The 23237-nt window shown below is 42.5% G+C and overlaps 1 protein-coding gene across 1 annotated transcript in view; it reads left to right on the top strand.

Moving 5' to 3' along the window:
• LOC126333320 (uncharacterized) overlaps positions 1 to 22314 on the top strand; it is a 34151-nt gene extending 11837 nt beyond the window's left edge. Inside the window, exon 2 of the mRNA XM_049996727.1 lies at positions 19704 to 22314. Coding sequence (XP_049852684.1) covers positions 19754 to 21874 — 2121 coding nt within the window. The 5' untranslated portion in view covers positions 19704 to 19753 and the 3' untranslated portion in view covers positions 21875 to 22314. The remainder of the gene's footprint in view (positions 1 to 19703) is intronic.
• Positions 22315 to 23237: the final 923 nt, after the last annotated feature.

Below are 23237 nucleotides of genomic sequence, written 5' to 3'. Positions count from 1 at the left end.
TTAGTGGAAGTTAGTTTAAGTTCGATTACGTATTGTGTAACCCTAGTGACCGATGACCTCAGCAGTTAGGTCCCATTGGATCTTACCACAAATTTCCAGATTTTATGAGTATAACAATTTTTACGGATATGAAATGGAACGATTAAGTAGGCTCGGTAGTAGGCAAAGCAGATGAGAGATTTCAGTTCGTTTGTCAGATGTGGAGAGCATCCTTATAATAAAAAATAAAATAAAATAAACATATTTTCATATATACATATGCTCCTGCCACCTCTAACCCCTTTGATCATCCACTACACTGCAATACTTCTTCATTTCCCTTGCATTTCCGCTCCTGCATATACGAGTGCCCTCTGCTGTTAGCCTGAAGTGTACGTTGCTGTCACAACAGAAATGCCCACACTACTTTCGCCCTTGCATTCAGTACTGCCCAGTACTGTCTTGGTTTTCTTTTTCCATCAGTGTTAGCTGTACAACATTGATAAGCTGCAGTCTAGGCAGTTTTACAGATGGAGAGTCGGCCGTATGCACCTCGTGTATTGGTTCACTTATTGCAGGCGCAGCCAAGAATTTGGCTCACGAGCCATGCCCTGGCACAAGTGGTGTAGCGCTCACCCTCAATGCACACTTCCCGCACCACCACACCATGCAGTCTGACTGCGGGCTGCCAGAAGAGGGGTAAACAGCAAATGCGGTGCATTTAAATAGCTGTGCAGTCACACTACATACAACTTGGTTTTATATTTCACATTTCTCAACAGCACCTTGACAAGCACTATTATTTGATGTGAAACTTCCTGGTAGATTAAAACTGTGTGCCGGACCGAGCCTTTCGCGGGCAAGTGCTCTACCAACTGTGATACCCAAGCTACAAGGGAAAGGTCCCAAGTTCGAGTCTCGGTCCGACACACAGTTTTAATCTGCCAGGAACTTTCATATCAGCTCACACTCCGCTGTAGAGTGAAAATTTCATTCTAGAAGTATTGTTTAATTATTACTTCACAGATTTTCTCACTCAGGTTGCTGCATAATTGTGACTTATTTAGTTTCATAATTGAAAGAGTTATTTCTGAATACTATGTCGATCGAAATATTGTAGCACCGTTGCAACCCTATTATGGAGACATGCAAACTCTACCTGAGGAAGTTCATGTGTTTTAGAGTTTTAATGTAAAAGGATTTGTCATTAAAACGGGAATTACGTTGCAGGTCAATCAGTTAAGTCTGCATATGCACAAGGTCGCTTTCAAATGAAACGGCAAGAGGTCTCAAAAACGGCTCGAAAACGAATGCTAGCTTGGCAGAGCCCTCAGAATGTTTAGGAAACTATCCTTGTAATTCTTTCAAGGCCACAATGAATTCTTGTATCCTCGCATTTTCTTTAACGACAGTGGGATTAGGTAACTAGACTGTGTTTGTGAGACTGTGTTCCTTCTGCAACGCGATTTTCTTTTTTAAATGCTCCCACATCAAATAGGAAAGCAGTTATTTCTCACGTTACAGTGTCCTACTGTGGGCAGTGTTCAGTCAAGTCCATTTAAGGAGTGAGGTCTGCAATACGGAATCCATTTCGGATGTTTTAAGTTTCGTTCCTGCAGACTTTATGTTACATACCAAATTTAGTACAAAATGCCTTGTTTTGTACCCTACTGGAACCGTAAATTTTTCGATGGTTTGGTAATCTAATGTTAATGAAACTACGTTATGCTGAGCTTTAGACGCACCGACAGCAACCACATCACAGCAATTTGATGTGTGTCTCCTTACTCTGTTTTTTGTTTTGCACATTTTGGTGACTACATATTGCAGGCTTTTTCAATGTGGTAAATGTACCGTAACGGAAATAAAAGTAACTGGGCTAACACAATGAATAAATTACAGCTACATCATTGTTCTGCAACGAACCACCGGAGCTAGCGTGTCCTTTGTACGAAAATACGCAGCAAAGATGCGAAATTTTGTCGGTAGTTTTCATCCCTCTCCCCCACCATCCCCCACCCCCACCCTCACCACCCGTATTCTGTTTAAGCGCCGAACTTCATACAGCACAAAAGTCACATTTTTTGAGCAAAGAACTCATATGCTGATATCCGTATAAGACTTCTTGTTCCCACGACTGGACTGGTGCTTTCTGTCATCTTAAAAATGAACGGAAGGAGCACTCCTGTTGCATACAGGTGTCTCAACACACGAACTAGGATAAATGTGAACAATTTGTACGCGAATATCCTGGTTTAGAATTCGGATTACAGTACAATGATTAGCAGCTGAGAGCGACCTCTTACATAAAAAAGTTTATTATGGATGCTTCTTGTCTTACTTACCTTAACGGCCTTTCTCTTACCGTTCCGGAAATCTACGCCGTGGACTGTAATCTCCTTTTGCCCTCGTAAATTTATGTATCTTTCTGAACGGTGTCCGTAGCAACAAACGCGATACAAAAACATGGAGCACGCGAATGAAACCCTAATTTGGACTGGAAGATAGTGAAAACTTTTCTCGTCATCTGGGAGAGACTGAGTACGCGGGGCTGAGTCACTGAGGGGGGGGGGGGGGGGGACACGTTATGCTTATGAAGCCGGTGAGTAATTTAGTCAAGAAGATTAGGAAGGTGGAATTGGATAATTCTGGGAGGAAACAGGATTCTTCTCTCATTTCCGTGAGGATTTACCTCGTTTTTCTCGGATAACGCCCAGTTACCACATTAAAAAGTTGGTGGAATCATAACTAAAGCCTTAATTGGGCGAAAGACACTATTTTAACATCCAGATAAATCTCGTCCATCCTCTAGGCTATTAGAAAATTCTGAACATACTTCTGCCATTAATGAAACCATTGTCCGCGACTCGTGGTCTTGCGGTGGCGTTCTCGCTTCCCGCGCACGGGGTCAGAGATTTTCTCTGCCTCGAGATGACTGGCTGTTGTGTGTCTTTCATCACCATTTCATCCTCATTCACTCGCAAGTCGCGTTAAAGAACTTGTGGAGCGGCGGCCGAACCGCCCCGCGAGGAGTCTCCCGGCCACCAATGGCATACGCTCATTATTATTAACGAACCCATTCCTTTTAGAAACTGTAATGTAGTCAAAAATGGCTACATAAATGACAACGCCCCTCTACTGGAGCTATCCGTCAGGGATTGCACTCGATATGTGTCCGAATTTCGACTGTTTGACGGTGTTAGTACCTTACACTTTCAAATAACTTGAATGTTTCCGGACAAGCAACGTGTCTGTCGCGTACTGTGCCTTGTTTAAAAGTTTGTCAGCTTACAGTGAGCTCAGTTACTCACCTCATACATGCAATACATGCAAATGAACGAGTGGAACCATAATGGTCGCACCTGTCCATACGTTCATTTTTCCATCATTCTCGTTATCATTTCACTGTCCCTTATAGTAACTGTTGTCTCGTACTGTGAATTAGTTCATTTGTTGTTGCAAAGCGAATAATGTTATAAATTTCTAGCCTGTTGTGGGATTACCTAAAATTCGGAGAAGGCAATTTGAAGACATGTTTAAGCACATTTGACACATAGTCTCAATTTTACCATCGTAGACGTATATGGTACAATGTACTAAGAGAGGAGAACTTTGATACTTTCATTTCACATGCTAAAACGTCCACAATATTGTGTCACATGTTAATGCTAGTAATTAAAAAGATGTAATTATTAATAGTTTATGTAAACAGTATCATAATCTAAAGAAATAATGATAATAGTAATTAGAATGATAATGGTAATTACAGTATGGAACTGTGGAGTGGAGCAACAATTGCCATGAGCAAGACAGACACAACACTAAAAGCATATAATCTGCGAAAGAACGGAGAAAATCGTTAAATGAAATGACTACCTTTGAAGGACGAGATCTGAGATTTCTATCCGCCACTGGTTACTGATTCTTCGCAATTTACGTTTGGTATAGTCTCACGCGGCATTTAAGAAAAAGTAGAAGCGACGTTTCTCACAATCCATTATTGTCACATATATGCACTCTCCTTACGTTTGTTTTCCTTCTCCTCCGCCGGCCATTGTGGCCGAGCGATTCTAGGCGCTTCAGTCTGGAACCGCGCGACGGCTACGGTCGCAGGTTCGAATCCTGCCTCGGGCATGGATGTGTGTCTTGTCCTTAGGTTAGTTAGGTTTAAGTAGTTCTAAGTTCTAGGGGACTGATGACCTCAGATGTTAAGTCCCACAGTACTCAGAGCCATTTGAACCATTTGAACCTCCTCCTCCATTACGTCACACTTCATCATTCATTTCATTTAACAATTTCCTTCGTTCTCTGCAGCTTCTATTTTTGTACTATTGTGTCTGTCTTGTTCATGGCCACTGTTGCTCCACTCCACAATTCCATAAGAGAGCGTGCCCAGGGTCTGAGCTCTGAGCCTGATGTTTATTACCGCATGAAGGGGTAAAATGAAATTTTCTGAGGGATAAATAGACAAACGTACAATTGTGTTTCAGTCACAAAACTAAGTTATTTTTAGAAGATAATTTTGATTATCATTTTTTAGTAATATTCTGTTACTGATTACGTAAGCTACTAATAATTATATATTTTTTAAATACTAGCATTAAACATATGACACAATATTGTGGAGATTACAGCATGTGAAACGAATGTATGAAAGTTTTCCTCCCATAGTCCACCCTCTACGCACACACACACACACACACACACACACACACACACACACACACACACACACACACACACACATTACACATTGTACCATGCAACTATGACATTAAAATTAAGACTTCATGTCACACACACACACACGCATTGTACATTGTACCATCCGTCTATGACATTAAAATTGAGGCTTCATGTCACATATGCTTAAACATTTCATGAAAATGCCGTCGTCGAGTTGTAGGAAGTCCCGCAATAGACCAAAATTTATTTTACTATTCGCTGCGCAACAATAACTGAAGTAATGGACAGCACAACACGGTAACAACTGTAAGGGAAGTCAAACGAATATGAGACAAATCGAAAAAAATTAAGTAAAGTTTTTATTATTTCAAAAGTAATCGCCGTAACTGTTAATACATTTATACCACTGTGAGGCAAGTCGGTCATTGCCCTCATGGAAAATATTTGCGATTGCGTATGGACCCATGATTGTACCCAGGCATCTCTTCGTCCGAAGCAGATCAATGGCCACGAGTGTCTTTCTTCAGGGCACAAAAATATGGAAGTCGAACGGGGAGACGCTGGGAGTGTATAGAGAATGTGTAAGGGCTCCCCAGCGAATCTTCTGCAGTGTAGTCGGAACAACATTGATAACATGTGGCTTGTTTCATTTGACTTCACTTACGTGTAAAGGCTACTACATTGTTGCAGGGCGTATTGTTATTATTAAATATTATTATTATTAGTGGCAGGTGAGGCTGAATGCTTCCAGTTTCTACCAATTCAGAAGAAAGAAGTCCAGCAATCAAGTGATTCAGAAAATTTTTAACTTTGTTTATTTTAAATGGGAGTTCAGGGTGTGAAGCAAGTATCGCGAGGGTCAGGATTGATAGAGAAGGATGTTTCGTAACAAGTGCCTATTCTCTATGTCAGTGGTTACCAGTATTTCTGAACCTATTATCACTGAGTGCACTGAGGTATTAGGTAGTCCCATTCCCTCCCTCCCTCGTCCCCTTACCCATACCCCTATCCTCATCAACGTTAGCGCCTAAGTCAACTAGAATGGCAAAGAATTTTCTTCGTACACTTTCAGTTTTAAAATGACGGAAGATAAATTCTATTTATTTGATATGGGGGTTTTAATAAACCACGAACTAATGAGTCAACGAGACAATTTGTAATGCTTATTTCTAACAACATTTTGTATATAATGATGAAGCAATTCGCAGTGCATCAGGAGTGCTACCTACATTTCCTTCTCAGAAAAGAAAGAAAGCTATCCACAATGAGGGATGACACTTGTTACAAAACAAGCTTCTGCTTGGCGTCAGTTGCTTCGCCCACACATTGCATCCCCATTTCAAATAGACCAAGTTAAAATGTGTGCACTACAGTTAGGCCTATTGTTTGCAAATCACTCGATTGTCGCCTTCTTACTTCTGAACTGGCAGACATTGGTAGACTTCAGATTGGGAGTTGTGTCTGACGACTGACACTAATGACGATAATAATAATAATAATAATAATAATACAGTGTTGGTCCTAAAGCAGTGTGGCAGCCAGCACATGGTTTACTGTCCTGTTGTGCTGTCAATCAGTTCAAAAATCAAATGGATCTGAGCACTATGGGACTTAACATCTGAGATCATCAGTCCCCTAGAACTTAGAACTACTTAAAGCTAACGAACCTAAGGACTTCACACACATCCATGCCCGAGGCAGGATTCGAACCTGCGACCGTAGCGGTCGCGCGGTTCCAGTCTGAAGCGCCTAGAACCACTCGGCCTCACCGGCCGGCATCAACCAGTTCGTTTATTGTTGCAAAGTGAATGATGAAGCAATTTGTGTTCTATAGCAGGAATCACTTACAGCAAGGAGGAGGAGAAGGCATTTTAAGTATTGAAGGGTATATGATGTACATGCCTCAATTTTACCGTCATAGTAGCAAGGTACAATGTTCAAAGTATGTGTGTAGTGGATGGACTACATGAGGAAGATGTTGTCTATATATTCGCTTCACAAGCTGTAGTCAAGATATTGTCACACATTTATGCTAATACTCGTATTTCAAAAAATGTAATCATTGGTAACTTACGCTATCAGTTTTATCACCTTACGAGATAGTGTTAACAGTAATGGCCTTTCAAAAATAATTTATTTTCGTGAGAAAAACACTATTGAACTTTTCGTTTTACCCCTCAGAATATTTGACTTTACCCCTCAGGGGGTAAAAACGCTCAGGTTGGGAACCATTGCTGACAGCAGCACTCGCAATGCATTGAAAATTTCTTTATACAGGGTGTTACAAAAAGATGCGGCCAAACTTTGAGGAAACATTCCTCACACACAAAGAAAGAAAATATGTTATGTGGACATGTGTCCAGAAACGCTTAATTTCCATGTTAGAGCTCATTTTATTACTTCTCTTCAAATCACATTAATCATAAAACGGAAACGCACAGCAACAGAATGTATCAGCGTGACTTAAAACATTTTGTTACAGGAAATGTTCAAAATGTTCTCCGTTAGCATGGAATCCCTGATGCATTGATGCAGCCCTGGAGAATGGCGTATTGTATCACAGCCGTCCACAATACGAGTACGAAGAGTCTCTACATTTGGTTGCGTAGACAAGAGCTTTCAAATGCCTCCATAAATGAAAGCCAAGAGGGTTGAGGTCAGGAGAGCGTGGAGGCCATGGAATTGGTCCGCCTCTACCAATCCATCGGTCACCGAATCTGTTGTTGAGAAGCGTACGAACACTTCGACTGAAATGTGCAGGAGCTCGATCGTGCATGATCCACATGTTGTGTCGTACTTGTAAAGGCACATGTTCTAGCAGCATAGGTAGAGTACACCGTATGAAATCATGATAACGTGCTCTATTGAGCGTAGCTGGAAGAACTTGGGGCCCAATCAAGACATCACCAACAATGCCTGCCCAAACGTTCACAGAAAATGTGTGTTGATGACGTGATTGCACAACTGCGTGCACATTCTCGTCAGCCCACACATGTTGATTGTGAAAATTTACAATTTGATCACGATGGAATGAAGCCTCATTCGTAAAGAGAACATTTGCACTGAAATGAGGATTGACACATTGTTGGATGGACCATTCGCAGAAGTGTACCCGTGGAGGCCAATCAGCTGCTAATAGTGCCTGCACACGCTGTACATGGTACGGAAACAACTGGTTCTCCCGTAGCACTCTCCATACAGTGACGTGGTCAACGTTACCTTGTACAGCTGCATTAGGGTTATCGAACTGCACGAAGAATTGCCTCGTCCATTGCAAGTGTCCTCGTCGTTCTAGGGCTTCCCCAGTCGCGAGTCATAAGGTGGAATGTTCCGTGCTCTCTAAGATGCCGATCAATTGCTTCGAACGTCTTCTTGTTGGGACACCTTCGTTCTGGAAATCTGTCTCGATACAAACATACCGCGCCACGGCTATTGCCCCGTGCTAATCCATACATCAAATGGGCATCTGCCAACTTCGCATTTGTAAACATTGCAGTGACTGCAAAACTACGTTCGTGATGAACACTAACCTGTTGATGCTACGTACTGATGTGCTTGATGCTAGTACTGTAGAGCAATGAGTCGCATGTTAACACAAGTACCGAAGTCAACATTACCTTCCTTCTATTGGGCCAACTGGCGGTGAATCGAGGAAGTACAGTACATACTGACGAAACTAAAATGAGCTCTAACATGGAAAGTAAGCGTTTCCGGACATATGTACACATAACATCTTTTCTTTATTTGTGTATGAGGAATGTTTCCTGAAAGTTGGCCGTACCATTTTTTTAACACCCTGTAATACAGTATGAGAAAAAACAATTAGAAACAAACAGAGCCAGCTGTCTCATTTACTCACTAATTTGTGTTTTAATAAAACATCAAAAAATTATTTATATGTGGTCATTTTAAATGTTTAGTGAGGCACTAATGTAGATGATGGGGAGAAAGAAGGGGGCAGAGTGTTCTGGCTAATATCTGAATGTACTCAGTGGTAAGGGTCTCATAAAGGATGGTAAGCACTGATGTAGGTTGGTTTGGGGGATTGAAGGGACCAGACTGACTGATGTAGGAGTAGGAAGGATGCAGCTCTGATTGTTAATATCCATTACTTTTTCTGACTTCCTTCACACTGAAACCGAGCTGATGTGTTTGTTGTAGCAAGAAAGGATGCGAGTTCACTTTCTAAAGATCATTAACTCCAAAGAAGGGCGGGAGTGAGAGAGGGGGTGGTGGCCGGGATGGCAGCTGCCCTCCCCACTGTCCTTCGCTTGTTACGCCCTTTTTTCCATTCCTCCTTTTAGTACACTGTCGTTACACTTAATATTAACGTTCATGAGACTAACTCTATTGGTGGAGGTCTCCTATATTCTGACGTAACGCCACTGGCGTTATTACATAGGGACTGCAGAAAGTAAGTTACACATGTCGTCCCACGCCGAGACCATTGCGCAATAGGACTGGTGAGTTGTCATATTAGAGTACATGTTTCGGGTTTCCTGCAGACATTGTTTTGCCGCGGCACGGATGACAGGCGCATCTCAGTGTGCCAGCAAAATGGCGCGACAGCTGTAAACGTACTCTGCGAGACAGTCCGATTCTTGCGAACAAAACATATGAGTTGCACATAGATTCATCGTGAGATTCTGGCAATGGAGCATGCCAGCAATTTGACCACTGCCACACCACTGGTATCGATCACGAAGTCCATATCTTGCACAGTGCGATTTCCATGTTTTAGGCAAGCCGAAAGAATACCTGGGGGAAAGAAGTTTTGTGGGCGTTCGTTTACACAGCGATTCTCGAATGGCTCTGTGATCAAGAAGCGCATTTCTCTCAAAGTAGAACTGAAGGATTAGCAGAACGTTGTTTACAGGGATTGGGTGATTATGTTGAAAATTAGTATGACAAACATGTGTCTCTTTGAAGTGCAGTGCAGCATTAAATAAAAGTTACTCGACCTGCCATAATAATGTACAAAATACTTTTTTAAGTCCCCTCGTATTATTACTATTCTTCTACTCCTAGTCAGTATCGTTGTTGACGATGAGAGGCAGAGAGAGAGAGAGAGAGAGAGAGAGAGAGAGAAATGAAAGTTTTGTTGAGCTAAAATCGCGTTCTGAATGTGAGTGCGACACAGAACAGGAAATGGTGGAAGAAATTGGAAAAACAGAAGTAAATATGGCTGGTTGTCACCATTTCATGATTGAAATCGAAATCGTCACGGAGTTTAGTACCCATCACGCGAAGAACTCACGTTTTCTCGAAACGTAAACGTCTCCTACACACTGACAGTACGTTCATGGGATGGTAAACCCTAAATTCCTTCATTTTTATGTTTTACGCTGCGACAGTACACTCGGCTCCCTAATAGTTCTCTGTTTGGCCAGTATTCGTAATTTATTAATATACCGAAATAAGAAATCAATATCTTCTTTGAAATGGGGAGATGCATTTCTCCTTATACATATTGGGGAACTCGCAAAGAGAGGAAATACCAGAATATAATGCGTGTTGCTGTTTGAGATGGAATACAAGAATCGCCCAGAATTGTACTACATATGGCAGCCAAGACAATGGTGCCAGCGGTGTTAGCCGGCCGGGGTGGCCGAGCGGTTCTAGGCGCTACAGTCTGGAACCGCGCGACTCCTACGGTCGCAGGTTCGAACCCTGCCTCGGGCATGGATGTGTGTGATGTCCTTAGGTTAGTTAGGTTTAAGTAATTCTAAGTTATAGGGGACTGATGATCTCAGAAGTTAAGTCCCATAGAGCTGAGAGCCAGCGGTGTTACGTTATGTTTAGTTGGGACCGTATATCGCACTCTGCTTTACTAGCAGGCATGACCCACACAAGCGGAACATTTCCAAGTGATTTTCTCAAGACGGAATGAAAATTGTATTTGCACCAGTACAGATAGTGTGATTCCGTGATGATGTTAAAACTTTCAAGGATGATATAGAAGGGGTAAATGTATCAATTTGAGGGAAGGGACTCTAGTCTGGTATCGACCGAGGTGGAACTTTTAAGCGAAAGTCCTTCTGAGACCTCTGTCAGTGGAATACACATACCTGTACCGTTGTTGCTTAGATTGTATGGTGACCAACTTTCAGAGGTGGAAGTATAGACCAAAGCAAGCAAAAACATGCAGTAGATATACCTAAAAATTCATATCATATGAGTTACGGCCGCTTTTTCAGTAGAAGAGATATATTTCACAGCAACGAAGGTGAACAAGAGTAGTAGTGCACTGCCAGAACAGTTCTACGAAAAACCTTCAAGACAGTAACCTTTGGAGTCATGTTACAGTTGAGCTTTCAAATACCACGTTCAGGCTTGTTATGTTTCACTGATTTCAGCATCTGCAGTTAATTGTCTCCAATGCTATTCCAGCAATCATGACATCCCGCCACATGACAAAGTCAAGGAGAGAAGAGGAGGGAATGGAAGCGGTGATGAGGAGTGGAGAGGAGAGGGAAGGGTTCTCTCGCTACCCCCCCCCCCCCTCCCCTGCGTTCCTGCTATTTTCATGAAGCACCCCCTGTCCCTGGTGCCCCTACTCTGAAGCCAAATATGGTTAAGTATCTGAATTGCCGAAAAATTTGTGACCTATGTTTGCATTACTGGCTTCCAAAATTCGTTTAAGGACTGGCTCACCAGTGACATTGGTAACATTGATTTGGAGCGATATATCATTCGCCATGGGTACTGAACTAGTAGCTAACATATTTCTGTTTAAATAATTAAAAACCAACATTTGCTTGTAAAATATAAATAACAAGATAGGAATTCGTACTTGTTGATCTTGAGTATTATCTTAAATGCTATCCTACAAACCCATAAAACGTGAAGTCCTGTTTCACATCCCAATTCCTATTGTCACCAGCAGATGCTGCACTGAAAATATGAATGTAGTGCGGTCTTTGGACTACCCTAATAGATGGTTCAGCTGTTAAAATCGTCCTTGCTTCGTTGCTGTATCATTAGTAAGTAGTTGTCACTGTTACTAACAGGTGGCTCTACAGTATAAAACATAACGGAGTCATAAACTAATCATTTTCCATAGTTAAGATGTTGCGATATTCGTCAATGTTTATAAAATATGTCGGCAGCACAAAAAGTGCAATGTCTGCACCGAGTATCCAGGACTTAGTTGAGGTTAATACCTGAAAAAACGCCTTAAGACTCAAATCAGTTAATGACATGTCACGTTACAGTAAGAGTACGTCTGTAACGTAAAAGAAAGTGTGAGTCAGTTTCCACATATACACATATTCGTCCCCAAATTCAAAAGTAATTTACTCCCAATGCAAGATTTTAATGCCTGATAATAGTTGTCATTTGAGAATGTAGGCCTAATAATTCGAAGTCGTAAAACTAACCTTACCATGCGTATAACTGCAGGAAAAACACGCTTTAGCTAAAAACTATTGTTCTAAGCACGCAAATAGTCAGTCTGAACGAAATTAATTAGGCCCTGTCACAACACACCCTCCAATTAGAAATATCCTCGTTTAGATTATACTTAAGCTCCGTTTTAGGAGAGACAAAGATAAAGCATCATGTTATTCCCTAAAAACAATAGAAACGATGCTACTGAATGCCAGTTATTGCTAGTATTACAAATGGCACATGCGTGCTGAAGGCTATGTGCAATAATAACAGCTTGCAGTGATATCTGCTGTGGTAAAACACAAGACAGTCGCAAATTAATTATTTTCCACAGTTAACGTATTGAAAAATTCTGGAAGTCTACAGAATACGTAAGCAGGCAAAGTCAATTAATATGACGTCACATATGTATTCAATGTAAAAGAACGCAGAAGTTAATTTCCATGTATACAAAAGTGCACCCAATGAACGCTTAAATTTCTAAAGTATGTACCCCAATGGTAGATTTCAGTGTCTAATATATGCTGACGTAGAAGCTAGGTGTAATAATTCAGTACCATAAAACTGCCCATAGAGTAGGTTCATAACAATAGAAAAATATGTTTTAGTTAAAAAATATTACGCTAAGCACGCAAATAGACTGAATGCAAATAATTAGGGCTATTCTTGATGTAAGTAACAACACGTCATCAAAGAATACATTCCATTATTTAAATTGCTCTCAAGCACCATTTTAGGAGGGATATAGATATTGCACTAGAAATAATATAAACGATGTTATTCATTGCCAGTTATTGCCATTATTACAAATAATACAGGCCAACTAAAGGCTATGCACAATAACAGCAGTTGGTAGTCAGAAGTCTCCCAAAAAGCTTTATAGATCGTATATTTCCAATAAAATTGCTGACGATGTTCAAAAAAATACGTCAGCAGCACGAAAAACTCGATTTCATATTGCAGGGGATCAAAATACGGAAAGAGTGTATTCACTGTGTGCAGTTGGATTTCTAGAAACTATGGCTTGCGAAAAGAAAAACCTGTAAGCAACTACACCACCACATATTTATCCTAATATAATCAAAATCGCTACGAAAATTCGATTTTGTGCACCTTGCAAGAACAACGAGCCATCAAAACACGCCTAACGCAAGACGTCGTATGACCAGCTTCCATTATTATAATTACTAAACAACTATCAAAGTAGTGTTATTCTTTATAATGTATAGATGCGTAGATGTGGAAGTTATCGTGTTCTAAAATTTAGTGAGTCACAACCGAAAATGATGTAAGAGTTCCTACAAAGTCATGATGCTGCCTCAGTTGAAATATATGCTTAATATCAAGACCTCAACCACATCGTTCATGTTAGGACTTCCAATAGGGAAACCCTAACAGAATGGCTATAAATATTACAAGGTATGTTACCTTTACATTGCAGTGGGACAGTATGACAAAGCAGAGAAGAATATGTTGATGGTGTAATACATGGAAAATGGAGATGGAATAAAGTGATTACAGGAGCAGTATCGGTGAGGCGTATTCAATAATTGACAAAGTGACGTAATTATATTCCATAACAGATTAGCTGAAAAAAGGTACAAATTGCTGCGTACATACCTACACAGTCTTGTACAGGGATCAAACACACGATCCATTATGTAACGGTCTCTAGCCTGGTAGTACCATGTTTTTTAGCCAAGGAAAACATAAAAATTCCCCATTCTCACAATAACTTTGCTTTCTCCTGGGTTTATCGTTTAACACATAAATGTACTTTGTAGGTTTTTCTCTACAATTGCAAGTCATCTACGTTAAACAGGCATCCCCAGCAGCCTTATTGTTTAGTGTAGCCCAAGGTGTCATGTGTGATGCATAAGGGACAGAAAAGAAAACCGGAAACGTAGACCCTTGAAGTTATATAGGGTGTCGCTACACTTTTATCTATCTAACTTCACCTACTTTCCAAGGTTATGCAACCACTCGCGCGCCATACACATAGATAACCATTATTGGGAGAAGTTTTAGGATTTTTCCTGGCTAGCGAATAAAAAAGCATAATATATTCTGAAACTTCACTCATTCTTGCATGAACATTCACACAAAACCTCACTGTATCCTTTTATTTGGTGCAGTGTACCTCTTACATACAACTTAATTTGCAACTTATAATTAAAGTCTACATTGTACTATTCTAATCCTTTCCCCAGCCAGTAGGAGGTATGTTCTTGAATTCCAATACATATCTAAGTTTTTCCTGTAAACTACCTCTCTTATGGCTTTGACACATAGCTCCTTTCATTCCAGTAGTACTAGTCGAGAGCATTCGGGGATTTTAATCGTACCTCTTATTTCTTGCATTGCACGATTGTTATAGCATTCCACATATTCCTCGGCGTACGCGACCACCTCTTCTGCTGCATAATCTTGTGGAATTTCTGTATACAACTTCATTTTTACAACTTTTGCTAACGAGTCGTCATTAAATGTTGTTATTCCGTTGGTTTAAAGCTTTGAAAATGGTTTATCTGTTGCCAGGTGCGCAATATCCAGTCTGGCAAATTTAGATACACATTTAGGGGCTTTATAAAAACATTTTTCGCGTGTTCTTTAATCTAGTAAACATGCTCCAGTCCATCATTTTCGGTCAGGACTCCAACATATTGCCAGTTACCAGTACTATTAACAGTAAAATTCTGATTTTTATATTCCCTATCCGTTGCCAGATTTTGCCATACACTGTGTTAAAAACAATATGTAAGCCTTACCTGCAATTCTTCAGTAGCTTTCGCTTTTTCCAATTGCAGTGTATATTGTTTCTTCATGGCAGCTGTCTTCTCCAAATACTCCAGTTTTTGTTTTTTGGCTTCGATCTCTGCCACTTCTAGTTTCCTTTTTCGCACTTGCACCACAGTAACTGCACTTAAAAGACGTAATTTCTGTACTGGGGAATGGTTTAAGTCTGTGCAATATATTTCCTCTTTTTCTTCTGACTTGTGGGATAACATTGTTTGTGGGTGCCACTCCTAATTCGGCTGTATCTATATCCGATGGTATCCGGGAGAACAATGTCCTGAATTGAAAGAAATATGTTTCCTTTGCTTTAATATAGCACTTCTGTCTAATACTCCATGTTGTCATTGTTGGAGTCAGTGTTAAGAATCTCCATATAGTTTACAGAACAATGTCCTGAATTGGAAGAAATATGTTTCGTTTGCTTTAATATAGCACTTCTGTGTAATACTTCATGTTGTCATTGTTGGAGCCAGTGTTAAGAATCTCCATATAGTTTACAGGTAGATAATGAAAACTGCATACAGGCATAAAAACTTATGCTTCTTGCAAATAACAGGAACGCAGAGGGGGAGAGGCGATAGGGCACTCCCCTCCCCTCCCCTCCCCTCCCCTCTGTTCCCCTCCCCACGCCGCCTTCACCTTAGCAGATGGCAGAATGTCATGGTTCCTGGACTGTCCTTGCAGATAAGGAAGTGCTAATGCCGATTTCAGCAAAATATTACAAGGACACTCGCCTGAGCATGGTAGTTGAAAGCTCAGCTGTAATATGTCTCCAAAGTTTATTTGAAGCTTATTTCATACCCGTAATAGCGTGTAGCAAGGTTGTTTACTGGACAGTTTTTCTTATTTTGGCCCACACAAACTCCTCCAAAAGTATGAAAAGCAAAGCGCTACCAGTAGAAGAAAGGTGTTTTACTGTATCGAAAATGTACAAGTGCTCATCGGTCTTTAGGTATGCATTTTAGAGATCAAATTTACAGGACATACCTTTCGTCTTTTAAACCGTACTTTCTCCTCCGAAAGTTGCCTACCCTAAAATCTTGGCAGCAACAGTACTGGTAGGTGTAGTCCACTGTAAGAGCTACTGGAACCATTTTCGCTTATAACTCCGTCGTTTACACACCAGTGTTTCTTGCATCAAATTGATACGTTTCTCCATCGTGCCAGAAAATTTGTAATTTAATCACGAAATTACCTTGTGTAGTGCAATTCTGGATTTTTTTGTATTCCATCCCAAACATCAACAAGCCTCGTATCACGGTATTTCCTCTTACCCCCTAACATCGTGTCGGACGCCTTTTTACCCGGTGTAGTACAGTAGTTTGATGTGGCATGGACTCGACAAGTCGATGGAAGTCCCCTGCAGAAATACTGAGCCATGCTGCCCCTACAGTCGTCCATAACTGTGAAGGTGTTGCCGAAGCAGGAGTTTGTGCACAAACTGACTTCTCGATTATGTTCCATTAATGTCCTATGGAATTCATGTCGGGCGATTTGGGTGGCCAAATCATTAGCTCGAATTGTCCAAAATGTTCTTCAAATCAGTCGCGAATAACTGGGGACAGTGACATGTTACATTCCCATCCATAAAATTTGATTGTCGTTTGGTAATATGAAGTCCATGAATAGCTGAAATGGTTTCCAGGTAGTCGAACATAATCATTTGCGGTTAAGATCGGTTCATTTTGACCAGAGAACTCAGTCCATTCCTTGTAAACACAGTCCGCACCTTTGCGGAGCCACCAACAGCTTGCACAGTTGTCCTGTTGACAACTTGGGACCATGGCTTCGCGGGATCTGCGTCACACTCGAACCCTAGTATCAGCTCTTACGAACCGAAATCAGTACACATCTGTCGAGGCCACGATTTTCAAGTCGTCTGGGGACCAACCAAGATGGTTATGAACCGAGGAGAGGCGCTGCAGCTGATGTGCTGTTAGCAAAGGCAGTCGCATCGTTACTTTGCTGCTATAGCCAATTAACGCGAAATTCGCCACACTGTCCAAACGGATGTATTCGACGTACATCCCACATTGATTTTGCGGTTATTTCACATATGTTGCTTGCCTGTTACAGCTGATAACTCAACGAAGATGCCGCTGCTCTCCGTCGTTAGGTGAAGGCCGTCGGCCACTCCGTTGTCTGTGGTGAGAGATAATACCTGAAATTTGCTATTTTCAGCACACTCTTGACACCTTGTTTCTCGGAATATTGAATTCCATGACGACTTCTGAAATGGAATGTACCATGCAGTTGGCTCCAACTATCATGCTGCTTTCAAAGTCTGTTACTCCAGTTGTGGAGCCATAATGACGTCGCAAACCTGGCATGTGAATCACCTAAGCACAAATGACAACTCCGCTCATGCAATTCCCTTTAATACATTGTGCACGCTATACTACCGTCGTGTATATACACTCTTGGAAATGGAAAAAAGAACACATTGACACCGGTGTGTCAGACCCACCATACTTGCTCCGGACACTGCGAGAGGGCTGTACAAGCAATGATCACACGCACGGCGCAGCGGACACACCAGGAACCGCGGTGTTGGCCGTCAAATGGCGCTAGCTGCGCAGCATTTGTGCACCGCCGCCGTCAGTGTCAGCCAGTTTGCCGTGGCATACGGGGCTCCATCGCAGTCTTTAACACTGGTAGCATGCCGCGACAGCGTGGACGTGAACCGTATGTGCAGTTGACGGACTTTGAGCGAGGGCGTATAGTGGGCATGCGGGAGGCCGGGTGGACGTACCGCCGAATTGCTCAACACGTGGGGCGTGAGGTCTCCACAGTACATCGATGTTGTCGCCAGTGGTCGGCGGAAGGTGCACGTGCCCGTCGACCTGGGACCGGACCGCAGCGACGCACGGATGCACGCCAAGACCGTAGGATCCTACGCAGTGCCGTAGGGGACCGCACCGCCACTTCCCAGCAAATTAGGGACACTGTTGCTCCTGGGGTATCGGCGAGGACCATTCGCAACCGTCTCCATGAAGCTGGGCTACAGTCCCGCACACCGTTAGGCCGTCTTCCGCTCACGCCCCAACATCGTGCAGCCCGCCTCCAGTGGTGTCGCGACAGGCGTGAATGGAGGGACGAATGGAGACGTGTCGTCTTCAGCGATGAGAGTCGCTTCTGCCTTGGTGCCAATGATGGTCGTATGCGTGTTTGGCGCCGTGCAGGTGAGCGCCACAATCAGGACTGCATACGACCGAGGCACACAGGGCCAACACCCGGCATCATGGTGTGGGGAGCGATCTCCTACACTGGCCGTACACCTCTGGTGATCGTCGAGGGGACACTGAATAGTGCACGGTACATCCAAACCGTCATCGAACCCATCGTTCTACCATTCCTAGACCGGCAAGGGAACTTGCTGTTCCAACAGGACAATGCACGTCCGCATGTATCTCGTGCCACCCAACGTGCTCTAGAAGGTGTAAGTCAACTACCCTGGCCAGCAAGATCTCCGGATCTGTCCCCCATTGAGCATGTTTGGGACTGTATGAAGCGTCGTCTCACGCGGTCTGCACGTCCAGCACGAACGCTGGTCCAACTGAGGCGCCAGGTGGAAATGGCATGGCAAGCCGTTCCACAGGACAACATCCAGCATCTCTACGATCGTCTCCATGGGAGAATAGCAGCCTGCATTGCTGCGAAAGGTGGATATACATTGTACTAGTGCCGACATTGTGCATGCTCTGTTGCCTGTGGTTCTGTCAGTGTGATCATGTGATGTATCTGACCCCAGGAATGTGTCAATAAAGTTTCCCCTTCCTGGGACATTGAATTCACGGTGTTCTTATTTCAATTTCCAGGAGTGTATGTGCATATCGCTATCCCAAGACTTCTTGCCACCTCGGGTTTCTGTGCCATAGGGAAACAGCAATTTTCATCACATTTCTAAATTACTTCTCGGTTTCTTTACTGCTTGCTCGGTGTACAGATTAAATAATATCAGGCACAGGGGACAATCCAGTCACATTGCTTTGTTAGCTAGTGCGCCCATTTCGTGTCCTTCGACTCTCATCACTCCAACCTTGGCTTCTGTATATGTTGTAAGTAACCTTACAATCACTGTAGTTTATCGGCGTCATTTTCAGAATTTCAAAGAATGGGCTCGAGACAACACTGCCAAAAACTTTCTTTAATCTACAAATGCTATGAAAATAAGCTTTGTTTTCTTTCATCTATCTTTAAAGGCAAGCCCTGTGTGTTCCTACATTTCTCGGAAGCCAAGCTGTTCTTCCATAAGGTTGGCTTCTGCTAGTTTTCCTATGTGTCTGTAAATAATGCCTACTTTTATTTTTCAGCCATTCATTGTTAGTCAGATTTTTTTGGAGTCGGAATTATTTATTTGATCTTCAAGTCTGGGTTTATTTCGCTTGTATTTGCAGATAGTTTTGAACTGGTTGGCTCTCTCAAGGATCTCAGCTACTGTGAGGGAATGTCGTCTACTCCAGGTCCTTTGTTTTGATTAGTTGTTTCAGTGCTGTTAACTAATCTGTAACGCTAGGTAATATGCACAACGTCCACGTGTAGGAAAATCAGTTTCTAACAGGCGTTTGTGATATAAGTATCCATTGGAAATCAATAATACTGACGCTAAAAGCCAACACACGCCTAGAATTGATAAAGAATGGTTAGAAACAAGGTTTGGTACGAACCAGGCTATAACAGTAGTGTACTATATAAATAGCAGATTACACTAAATTTCATAAAATTTTGTTGTACGAAAATTGCGAAAAAGACACATATAACAGAACTGATAATACAACTGGTAGTTATAAAGTCTGTGAAAATAGTGTGAAAAAACTATAAAAATTAAAAACATTTTTTGTTCTGCTTTTCAGGGTACCTGAGAGCATTCCAAGCTAGAGGGCTGGAAGCAATACAGTAGTAGATGGAAATCTGCTCTGACAACATGTTCTTGCTGAACTGGAGGAGCATCCACAACCTGTGGCTGTCACAGACGATGGGAACAGCATCGGAGAAAAGCTGCCATCCAGCGTACCAGCTGCTGAGTGGACTCGGAATTCCTGCCTTAGATCAGGCATCTTCGCCACAGCTCCAGCAGCCACCACCGGCCGCCAGCAGTTTCCCCTCCGTCGAGGACGAGGAAGCGCGCCATGCTCCTCTGAATGACGTCACTGGAGGAGCCTCACCTGCCAGCAGCGAAGTCCGCGCCACCATCTCCATATTCCACGAGCCAATCCCGAGAGATGATGCCAACCTCTCAGCGTATGTGTCTCGAAAAATGTCAGTGGACACAAGCTCAGATAACACTGCTCCACAAGCGGAGCCCTCCTTTCAGAATACAACAGCTCACAGGAGGCAGCCATATGCTTTTCCTTCCACCTCATCTTTTGGTTCATATGGAGCACACGGAAGCGATCAGTCTTTAGGATTTTCAGTGCAGCCACGCCCAGCATCTCATAACGCGGTCGGCGACGTTTCAGATAACTGTCCAGAATATGAGGGGCCAACTGACCCGCCTATGCCCAAGGGTAACCAAGATGTACCAAGCCACACAGACTCAGATTCAGAGCTTGACGATTCTGACGATGGCGACGGTGACGGCCTCGGCGACGGCGACACCCCTGTGCAGCCATCTAAGCAGGGACGGCCTGGCTCACCCATCCGACGTCCGACCTACACTCATTTGTCGGACGTTTCTAATGATTCAGTAGATGATTCAGATGGGAAAAAACAAGCAACAGCTTCATACCCTAAACCTTGGAAACGGATTGAGAATGCATATGTACAAGCCTTACCCCTTTACAGCTCTTTGCTTGCAAGTCAGCTCCTGCTCATAAATGACAGACCCGGTACCGTTTCTACTGCAATGCTGGAAGAGTGCCTTTTCAATATATTGATTCAGGCACTGCCGAAGACCAGGTTGTTGAAACTCTTGTCGAAATGGCAGGCTCGGTTAAGTGACAATATTCCGAATTTTAAAACGGAAAAGACTACATTCCTTGGGCTTCATGTCTCGAACGCCACACAGAACTCTGTCACGCAACAGTTCGGAAACATCAATGTAGACAGAGGGCAATCTGTGGACAGAGAAGCAACTCGCAATAAACAGCATCACAGAAGTGACAACAATGAGTATGAAATGGTTGATCTTACTCCTGATGACGAGAAGAACGCGGCAGGAGCCCAGGAGGAAAAGCAGCAGGTAGCTGAGAAGTCGTCACCACTTGGGGAGCAGCAGTTTCAGCAGAATTCCAACATCCAGCCACACATCGAGCAGATGCAGCCTGGAGATCCGCCAGCGATTCATTCGCTACCAGAAGATCCTCCACCAATGGGCGCTGAGGCTTGCACACCTGCTGTCCAGCTGCCAGCCCCGCTGGCACAGGAGTTTGTGTTACCAATTCATCTCAATGAAGCAGGTATTCAGTCAGCCGCATTGTCAGAAGAGGCAGCCGTAGCACTCTCACCACAGTCTCCCATGCAGCTCTGTTCACGCCAACCATTCTCCCATGTCCAGGACTGCACCACAGAGGAACCAGCTGAAAATCGACCAGGGCCTGTGGCTCCATTTGCAGAGCTAGTGTCAGGACTCCCTGCAGAGCTGCCATCTTCCTCACATGATCATCCCATGAAGCAATTTTTTGTGGCTGAACCATCTGCGGTGCTGCCAGCTTCTGTAGCTGAACATCCATCCCCAATGGAATCAGAGCCCGAGCCATCTGCGCTGCTCCCAGTATCTCTGCCTGAACATTCGCCCCCAATGGAATCAGAGCCACTACTGGGGACATCTCAAAGCGTGGTAGCGCCCTCCTCCAGCCAGGTCCCTGCACAAGAAGATGCACGCAAAGCACATGCCGGGTTCTTCGAGAGGAGGAGCAGGGAACCGTGGGACCACAAAGGACTTCTTAGCTTTGTTGCGCGCCACGCTTTTACTTTACCTCATCATGTGTGGGCTGAACGTAAAGAGGGACAGCCCAGGCGGAGTATGCGCATTGCCATGAAGAAACAAGTCAACACCTATTTCCCACGTGAGAGACTGTCTTGAAAGTCAGCATCTAATAAGAGAATTGGCTTGTGCTGAACTATCATGGGCGCAGAAATCTGAAATAATATCTTTGTCTGTAGCATATAACCGAGGTAATATGTGTGTTTTGATGAGGAGGTGTAAACATTTACTGAGGAAGCTGAAGGTATTTATACTTAATGTTTCTAGTTCAGTGGTGGACAGGTAAATGTGTAATAGCCATAATATATGTGAAGATCTGTGTGAAATAATTTTGTCATTGTTGGTTTCTAAGCTTATATTGTAGCAGTTATAATTGTGTTGCTCACTTGGTAATTTGAAAAAAAAAGGAAAAAAGATTTAATGTATCACGCTTTTCATAACGTAGTATGCTGCTCAGAATATTATATTTTTAAAATGTTTGTCAGTATTTGTGTACTCTACTGTGTTTAATTTATAATAAATGTTTTTATGTCGTGAAAGTGTTCTCTGGACCTCTTCGGAAACGACAACTAGTTCCGGTTTGATGACCGTTACTTTGGCTGAACATGTTGAGTTTATGTCTGTATAGTTTACCATCATTTGTTTTAACCATTACTGATCTCAGAGGATTTGCTGGTCTTACAACTTCTCCTCCTTTTCAATTTCCATGACAAACTATATTCAAGATTTATCACCTGCTAGTCGAGAATTTTCAGATATTGTATATTTACGTAACATCTCTGCTAATATCCCTTATTTTCCAATTCTCGACTAAGTTGCTGTGGTTTTATAGCCTGTGGACGGAATGTTTCTAGTGTATATTCTAGTTTTTCTTGAAAATGATATCTGGTTGATGACCCCAAGTGTTTATCTTGTGGCGTGTTTCGGTAAATGAGAAATGTTTGTTTTATCTACTGAACATTTAGACAGTTAACTTTTTAGTAGACTTAGAACTGAAAGTTGGTCCATTCGGTTTCAGCGCCTCAGGTATTCCAAACAAACTGCTCTAGTTACCTAATTTTTTCAAAACTTTTTCAGTGCATGTAATAAAATTCAGAGAACCCAGAGTTACTGTCCACTATCAATAAATTTTCTTCTTTTCCCAAATAAAATAAATCTGCAGAAATTATTTGTCGTGGATAACTTGGCATTGATTTTACTGCAATGAACTCATGCGTTTCTTTTCTTGAATGCAGGTGACATATGTTTTATGTTGATACATAATTCTTGATGTGTTGTATCATATTTCTCGAGTATACATATTTTCTAGCTCTCCTGCAACAGCTTTCTATGTCAAAGTGTCCTTCATGGATCCATTTCATTTTCCTTTGAAGTAATTGTGATAGCGTAATTATCTTTTGTCCTTTGAAGAAAATTCCTTCAGCATAGTTAATAATTTCTTTAAAGGTCCAAAAATGACAGC

The sequence above is a fragment of the Schistocerca gregaria genome, chromosome 2, assembly GCF_023897955.1.
Source record: "Schistocerca gregaria isolate iqSchGreg1 chromosome 2, iqSchGreg1.2, whole genome shotgun sequence".
In the NCBI taxonomy this organism is placed as follows: Eukaryota; Metazoa; Arthropoda; class Insecta; order Orthoptera; family Acrididae; genus Schistocerca; species Schistocerca gregaria.
This window is presented reverse-complemented; position numbering and strand designations above follow the sequence as displayed.